The sequence below is a fragment of the Homarus americanus genome, unplaced genomic scaffold (genome assembly GCF_018991925.1).
Source record: "Homarus americanus isolate GMGI-L3 unplaced genomic scaffold, GMGI_Hamer_2.0 scaffold34239, whole genome shotgun sequence".
Lineage (NCBI taxonomy): Eukaryota > Metazoa > Arthropoda > Malacostraca > Decapoda > Nephropidae > Homarus > Homarus americanus.
In genome coordinates, this window is record NW_024741573.1 from 62,399 (window position 1) to 71,759 (window position 9,361).

Below are 9,361 nucleotides of genomic sequence, written 5' to 3' on the forward strand. Positions count from 1 at the left end.
TCGCCAATATGTCCTCATCACCAGAGCAATGCATGGCTCAGACCACTGAGACAATGATCACCGGCTCGTCAGAGCCAAGCTCTCACTTCACGTCGCCCCAAAACGGCGAAGGCAACAAGCCCCCAGAAGAGGTTTTAACACTAAGCGTCTCGAGGATCCAGCAGAAGCACATGCCTTCAGAAGGCAACGCGAACATGGGCTGATGAACAATCTAACAACAAACAACCCAAATTCCAGTGCCAAATGGAGTATTCTCGACACTGTTATGACAAAAACTTGCAGAAACCCTCGGCCAGATCGAAAGAATACACCAAGACTGGTTTGATGAAAATTACCTGGAAATCAATGTACTCGTCGATGATAAATGTGCTGCTTTAACTGACTGGCAGAACAACCCTCAGTCTCGGACCAAAGTTGATACCTTCTTCCAGAAGAAAGTAGCGGCCCAGCAAACTAATTAACAACTGGTTTAAAAATAAAGCATGTGAAATGCAAAAACATGCAGATCAACACCAGATGCACAAATTTTTAAATTCCACTAAAATATTATATGGGCAATTCACTCATGTCACAGCCCCCTCCGCTCATCCAATGGTAAGTCCGTAATTGAAGGTGAAGAAGACATCCTTCAGCACTGCTCAATCGAAACACCGATGTGGATGTCCTGACTACCCAGTAGGTCCCTCAGCATCCAGAGCTGACCCATCTCAGCTATCCTCCATCCCTGCATGATGTAGCTGCCATCAAACAGATGAAAAATAACAAAGCCTCTGGGCCTGATGGAATCCCAGCCGAGGTGTATAAGGTAGGAGGGCCTCTGCTTACTAGCCATCTCCACTCTCTCCTTAAGAATATAAGGGAAAAGGAGGAAATCCACCTCTCGAAGATGCCTCCATCGTCATTATTTATAAGAACAATGGAGAACGGTTAGACTGTGGCAACTACCCCGGGATCTCGCTGCTGTCCGTAGCTAGCAAGATTATTGCCCGAGTCCTCCTAAACACACTTCTTTCCGAGGCAGAAAACCTCCTCCCAGAATCTCAATGTGGCTTTAGACCATCAAATGGCACCACTGACATGATCTTTGCTGCTCGCCAGATACAGGAAAAGTGCAGAGAACAGCGTCATAGCATATACATGGCCTTCATCAACCTAAACAATGCCTTTGACTCCGTCAACAGGGAAGCCCTCTGGCAGACCCTCAGCCATTTTGGCTGCCCACCAGAATTCATCGCCATTGTGAAGCAACTCCACGATGACATGAACAGCAGTGTCTTGCACAATAGCACTAGGTCTGAGTTCTTCCCCATCCAAACTGGGGTAAAACAAGGATGTGTACTGGCACCAACTCTTTTTTCCATTTTCTTGGCAGCCTTCCTTACTCATGCTAGTGCCAATTTAGCCGGCAGGTGGACATCCAGTACTGGATGAAGGGTCTTTTCAACATAAGACAACTCCAAGCAGGAACAAAGGTGTCGGCAGCTTCCATTACTGAACTTCAGAATGCAGACGGCTTCACCCTTGTCGTTCACACTGAACACGACCTACAGGCGATCCTGAACACCTATGCAGATGCGTATGCACACTTTGGCCTTAAGGTGAATGTAAGTAAGACTCAGATTCTCTTTCAACCTGCCCCAGGTTCAAACACACCTCCACCATCCATCCAGCTTAACGGTACTACCCTCTCTAATGTTGACCACTTTCAGCATCTCGGCTCCCACCTGCTCCCCACTGCGGACATTGATGAAGACATTCCACATCGGATCGGATGTGCATCTCAAGCCTTTGAGATATACGAGGTCTGTCAAGAAAGTATCCAGCCATTTACTATTAAAGAAAATATTGCTTACCTAGGACAATGGCACCTTAGTCCCCTTCAAGGTACTCCCCTTGGGACCACACACACGTCTCCCAACGTCCCTTCCACTTTTCAAAACAGTCTGCAAAGTCCTCTTTCGGGATCTTCATCAGCTGCCTCGTCGCATCCTCCTTAATCTCGTCCACGGTCTGAAATCTCCTCCCTTTCAACGGCGATTTTAGCTTTGAGAAAAGCCAGAAGTCGCAGGGAGCCAAATCTGGGCTGTAAGGGGACTGAGAGACCTGGGTGATGCGATGTTTTCCAAAAAACCCTGCACGAGACGTGAAGAATGGGCAGGCGCGTTGTCATGATGAAGCTGCCAGTCACATGAAGCTGCCAGTCACCACTTGCCCACAGCTGCGGTGGTTTCTTCTTACCGCATCCTTCAGCCGGCCCAAAACTTTGATGTAGTACTCCTTCGTTATTGTTTGGCCTGGACGAGATTAAGGAGAATGCGACGAGGCAGCTGATGGAGGTCCCGAAATAAGACTTTGCAGACTGTTATGAAAAGTGGAAGGGACGCTGGGAGACGTGTGTGCGGTCCCAAGGGGAGTACCTTGAAGGGGACTAAGGGGCCATTGTCCTAGGTAAGCAATATTTTTTTAATAGGAAATGGCTGGATACTTTCCGGACAGACCTTATACTCCGTACCCATGTCTTTAGCCGTAGGGAGCTGAAATTAACTACAAAGTTGCATGCATATCGAGCAGTAGTCCTCCCCACCCTGCTATATGGCAGCGAGACATGGGTCATACACAGGAAGCACCTCAAGGCACTTGAAAACTTTCACCAACGTATTCTACATTCCATCCTCTGAGTTCGCGGGGAAGACAAGAGAATAAATGCCAGTATTCTTGCCGACACCAACAGCAGGAGCATCGATGCTACCATTATCCATGAACAACTATGCTGGACTGGCCATGTTCCCCACATGCACGACAGATCGCCGGCGGGCAACTGAAAAGATATAGGGATAGTCTTAAGACAAACCTGAAAAAGTGCCAAATCAAAACCCCCTCACCTGGGAGACGATTACTCCACATCGTGATGCTTCAAGGAGCACTACAGAAGACGGTGTCAATATTTTAATGTTAACCCGACTGTATAACGAGGCAGACAAGTGCCAATGCCAGAAAGAGGCTGCTGCCATCCCTCCCACACTAGATGTAGCTACCCGCATACATACATACGTGCCCCTAAGTGCTTCTGTTAGTGACATAGGAAATGGCCGCCGTGGATCGTTGTGTTGTGGGGGAAGAGGGACGGTGTGAAGAAAGACGACCCCCTGGCCACTCTGTTAAGTCAGCTGGAGCAGTTGAGGAGAGAGCTAAACGCTCTAAAGGGTGAGAACGAAGCCCTCGGGACTGAACTCCTTCAGGTAGGTGTCCTGCCTAGCAGGACACCTGCGAAGGAGAGTCAGGAGCAAGCGTGGAGAGAGGTTGTCTCCAAGGGGACTAGGGTCAGACTCAGGAAAGCTGACCAGAGTGTGGAGTGCAGTAAACCCTACTAAGTGTTGGAGGAAGCTGGCAAGGAAGAGAAGAGGCAGGACGAGGAAAAGAGAGGCAGGACGAAGAAGAGAAGAGGCAAGACGGTGTGGTGCAAAGAGAGAAAAGGGCATTTGTTCAAACTCTGCCCAGTGGTATGGTCGTGGTAGTTGGGGACAGACAGGCGCGGTTCTTAGATTGGACTTTTTGTGCAAGAGATAGGAAGCGTAGGACTAGGGAGTGTTTTCCTGGTGCAGGTATAGGGCATTTAGCTGAGAGGATAGATAGGACCTTGTCAGGGGAGGGTACCAAGCCAGTAGTGTGTCTTAGTGGAGGAGGGTAACGACATAGGAAAGGTTAGGAGTGCGGAACTTTTCAAGAAGTATAGGGAGGCGTTAGGGAAGGTTAGAGATAGGGGAGGGATCCCGATAGTATGTGGTGTCTTGCCTAAAAGAGGAGATGGTGGGGAATGGCTGTCCAGGGCAACTGCTATGAGATGCCGACTGGAAAAACAGTGTGCAAGCATTGGGCATTCATTGATAACTGGCAACCATTCTAAGGCAACGACTACCTGTACAGTCGTGACGGTGTAAACTTGTCTCGCGCTGGGGTATAGATGTTGTCTGCATCCCAAGAGTGTGAAATTGTCACTCAAAAGGAGGGGGGGGGGTCAGTAAGAGAGGTCAGAGTAAGTGGAATTGTATATATATATATATATATATATATATATATATATATATATATATATATATATATATATATATATATATATATATATATATATATATATGTGTATATATATATATATATATATATATATATATATATATATATATATGTGTGTGTATACAGTGACCCTCGGGTTAACCAACTCAATCCCGTTCCAGAAGGTCGTTCGTTAACCGAAAGTTCGTTAACCGGAAACCATTGTTTCAATGGGTTTTTGGGTAATTGGTTCCAGCTCTGAAAATTTCCTAGAATTCAGCAAAAATGGTGAAAGTTCACTTGCTTTTGAAGTTATTGTATGTAGAAGGCTCCTGGATGATGATGATGATGATGATGATGATGGGATTTAGAATGGGGGTGGAGGAGAAGGAAGAAGAGAAGGCATTAGAGATTGGAAGAGAAGTCACCCCATGGCGCCATTTCACCCATAAAATTTTAGCTCTCTTGGTGTAATTCAAGATTATTTTCTTTAAATCAACACTGCACTGCATTATATATTGTCAATATATAAAATATATTTCAAAATGACCAATAATTTGCTTGGAAACACAGAAAAAAAGCATTTAGTTGAAGAGAGTGTCAAGCAAGATGTTACCTCCAGTGAAAACAGAGAGAGACTAACGCCTGTTTGCTGTGTTAAAAGGCTGGATGCCGCACATTAAACTAGTCACTTTACCTTCAATTATGTTCAATAATTGTTAAAATGACTAAAAAATTGAATATTAAACTTTTAAAATTATTAAATAGTATAAACTTCTTGATATTTACTAAAACAGTAAGGAATTTAAGCCCTAGAACCGATTAATGTATTGGCGGACTGATACTAAAGCTGGTTGCCCGGTCAGTGCAAGCGAAAACACGTTGAGGTCGGTTCGTAAGAAATTCGTTAACCGAATTTTGTTCGTTAACCGAATTGAAGATCCTTATGGAAGGCAGTTCGTCAACCGAATTTCGTTAACCGAGGCGTTCGTTAAACGAGGGGTCACTGTATATATATATATATATATGTGTGTGTATATATATATATATATATATATATATATATATATATATATATATATATATATATATATATATATATATATATATATATATATATATATATATATATATATATATATATATATATATGCAAGTAAAAAGGTAATGTATATGATAACCACAAGGAAAGAAGAAAACACTTCTCTTGTGAGATATATATATATATATATATGTATATATATGTATATATATATATATATATATATATATATATATATATATATGTATATATATATATATATATATATATATATATATATATATATATATATATATATATATATATATATATATATATACATACTTAGCTTTCGTCTTTATTCAAGACATCTTCAGAGGCAACTGGATTACATGGACAGAGAGAGGCTTAAATATAGGTGACCTAAAACATGAGGTCAGGTCATAATGATGACATCCACTAATCCCTCACACCAACACAACCGTAGAGGAGCTTAAGAGAAGGGTGGTGACGGACTAGTCAGGTCAGGTCAGAAAAAGGGACCCACAAAATAACTGTCATACATCAAGATCAAAGGTTTTCAAAGCATTTTTAACCTTGGGCCACTGACAAATAATTTATAACATATTATCAGTTTTGAACTGACCATCACTAAGGTTTATTGATTTTAATTCCTTAATCAAACTAGCTTCAACCAGAAGTCTTTCTGTGACACAAGATGATTTGAATACTTCTAAGCTTTCTTCCCAAGCAATGGGGTGATTATTATTCCTAACATGAACGAACAAGGCACTGCTTTCAGATGCAGTTCTGATATTATACTTATGTTGTTTGATTCTGAGCTGCAGTGTTTTTCCTGTCTGACCTACATAATTACAATTACATTTGCTACATGGAATACAATAAACACTTCCATTTACATTCAAACTTGGGCTATTCCTTATTTCCCATTGCTTGGGAAAAAAGCTGCACTTTTCAGGCATCGTTTGTATGGCTGTAACAAACACCTGTGCAAAATTTCATGCCATTTCATGCATACTTACCCTGCCGCGAACGACTTTTTGTCAACTTTTAGTGTATACCAAAAATTAGGTGTCATTTAATGTTTTCCAGGATAATGATAAATTTTACATGGGTGACATCGATTTAATTCACATGTTATTTTACAGGTACACCGTATAAAAATCATTACAAGTTCATATTGAAATTCTTGTGCGAACCTTGGCATCATTTTCCTAGACAATCTTTGCCTAATATATCCATCTCTCGATTCGTATCCCGTCACTAGCTTCAGTCATCCTTTTATGCCTCTCTCGACCGCCTGAGTGCTGTTTGCTACTTGGGCACCACTAATGGTGTCTGAAGAAATTAACCTGTAGATTTGACAGAGAAGCAATGTAAGGAGGCTCAGTCTTGAGTTCATTCCTCCAGTTAATCATGGAATGATATGCTTGCCACTTTAGTTTCGAGTCACCACCTTTCATGTTGACTACAGGAGGCACATCCTCATTCCCATCTCCATCTTTACCCTCCTCATCAGTATAGTTTAACAAATTTCGTCAACAGCAGCATCAGAATCTTCCTCCTCCTCTTCAGATCTGCCAGTGCATTCTTCCTTTTGCTGATTCTCCTCTAATTTTTCTTATCATTCAGACAGCTTTTTCTCTAACAGTCATGTCCTCATCTGCACACATACCAAGAAGAAGTTGATCTGTGTACGAAGTATGCATTTCTCTGGACAGCCTTCTTCACTATCGTCTCTCCTCACTATTCAGGTGTTTCATATATAGCAGGGACTGAATACGTTCCTGAGCGTGTGTTACGTATGTGTATCTTGATGTAAAACCACATTGAGCACTGAACTTTATTATTGTAATGACAATTCTTTTCAACTCATGGCTGGGTCTTGATGTTGCTACATACAGCCTGAGGATTCTACCCATAAGGTGTTCCACCTTGACACACAGGAGGACCTGGCTCAATAGCAGCCAAGTCATCTTCAACAACACCTGTGATAACTCCTTTACAAATCCTATACAGGTATTTCTGATCCCAGGACAGATCTTTCTCCACTTCATCATTAAACACAGGAAATCAGAAACTGACTGGCTGGAAGGCGACAACTGGAAGCTCAGACAAAGACTCCTTGATCTGCTTTCCAATGGGACCACGCCATTGCTCAGGACCACTTGGTTTACCATCATAGTGATAAAAACTGCGCGAAAGGCAGCTCATTTCCGTGAAGCTGACATATGAAATAATGGAGTGGGTAAGCAACATTTCAAGATGATGAATGACTCCATTTTCTAATCCTACATTTACATTGGTTCCATCACAACCAACACACACAATGGGCTGCTGGGTTAGATTTTTCTCCACCAGAAACTCGTGAATAGTTCAATCTGCTTTCCGTGTCCAGTCTTGGGGTCACATGTGTGAGATATTCATTGCCAGGCTCACCATGATGACATAATGATCTTTCACCATCATCCTCGAACTCCATTTCTCGGTCTTCATTCTTTATCATCACACGAGTGGCGGCTCCATCAAAATAGAGTGACGTCAAATTATGAAAAAAAAGTTGATAAACACTGAACAGAACATTGCACGCCACAGCGGCGTTTGGCTAGTACTGTAGGTAAATTTAAAAATTTCAGTAGAAAATGCGGAAGACTAAACCGACATATCAGCTTCAAATTTGGCATGGAGTCTTATGTATAAGAAATTGAAGAGTGCAGCCTTTGAGCAAAATTTCACTGCCCCTAATGTATATGTATGTATATGGTATATATATATATATATATATATATATATATATATATATATATATATATATATATATATATATATATATATATATATATATATATATATATATATATATATATAAATAATATATATCTATATTAATGTATATGTATGTATATATATAATATATATATATATATATATGCATATTATAGTATATGTATATATATATATATATATATATATATATATATATATATATATATATATATATATATATATATTATTCAAGAAACCCACCTTTCTGGCTAGGTAGTCAGCCATTGAAGAAAGCTGCCCCTTAGTTGCTGTCTCCAAGTTCTCATACGCCCATTCAACCGGCTCCACCTGAAGAGAACATAATGCTACGATATTAGTGGGATAAAACTGGGATAATTTATATTGCCTAATTTGCCTGTATCAATAGTGCACAGATTCTTGAGACCTTTATGTGATCTCTTAATTTTCCAGGAAAACTAAAAAATATTAATGGCACTGGATATACAGAATAATTTACTGCACACAGTGTTGGATTTTTTTTCTTCAGGCAATACTACCTACATTGATTTGCGTCAGTAGAGTTTATCATAGAAGTTTATAATGATCACAAGTTTCTCAATTTGTGACTAGGAATAATTTTATATCTGGTATTCTTTATATTTAGAAGATTTTATAGCTACACTTGTCTTACCGTAACTTTGTTGATATCGATAGTTTATTTAGCCAGAAAAATACAGATACAGAGTCATTAATATTAACAATACATGTATTGACAAGGCTGAGCCAATTGAGAGCCTGAGCTCTCTTAGTGGCACTAGTTGTAAAGTAATATCTCATTAAGGCTTACACAGTACAGTCTGTACTTTACCATGACCTCATGAGCCTATAAAGAGACATGCACATTATGGCATAGTAATTGGTTATACATAAATACCATTAATATTACCATCACTCAACATAAACAATTATAACTTAAAAGAAAACTGATGTTCAAAATAAAGTTTCATTAATACTGACGGACATCTATTTTGACCTAATGCTAGCACATCATGTATGGCTATTGATGCCAAACAGGGCATTAGAGCCAGCCAAGGGAGGGTGCAGGCAAAGATGTTTTTGAAGAATCGAAATGGTATAAAATTAAACTGAAGGGAAGAGCCTTCCTCATTGTTGGTGCATTTGTACGGTAGATCCCCAAAATACAGTTTATTAAAACAAGAGAGTTTACAAGCCTTAGTCAATCAATCAATCAGATTATCGTATCTGAGGGTTGGCGACCATGGCACTCCACTCAAAACATTCTCGGGCTGTTTTTACCAATCCACCACGGTTTTGTATATCTCTGGGGACCAAGTTTATAATTTCCTTCATCCAGCCCAGTCTCTGCCTTCCCAGGCCCTCCTACCCTCAACTTTGCCCACAGGGAAACACTGAAATCTGCAAAATGAATATATGACATCCATAAAATACGCTGCTTAAGCACGTATGATAAGGTATTTGTAA

The 9,361-nt window shown here is 40.4% G+C and overlaps 1 protein-coding gene across 1 annotated transcript in view; it reads right to left on the reverse strand.

Annotated features, from left to right (window-relative positions):
- Positions 1-8,741, reverse strand: part of LOC121875930 (CAD protein-like) — a gene marked incomplete at its 5' end in the record, with an annotated part of 66,654 nt that extends 57,913 nt beyond the window's left edge. The window contains 2 exons of the mRNA XM_042380684.1: positions 8,120-8,206; positions 8,727-8,741. Of these exons, the coding sequence (XP_042236618.1) occupies positions 8,120-8,206; positions 8,727-8,741 (102 nt within the window). The remainder of the gene's footprint in view (positions 1-8,119; positions 8,207-8,726) is intronic.
- Positions 8,742-9,361: the final 620 nt, after the last annotated feature.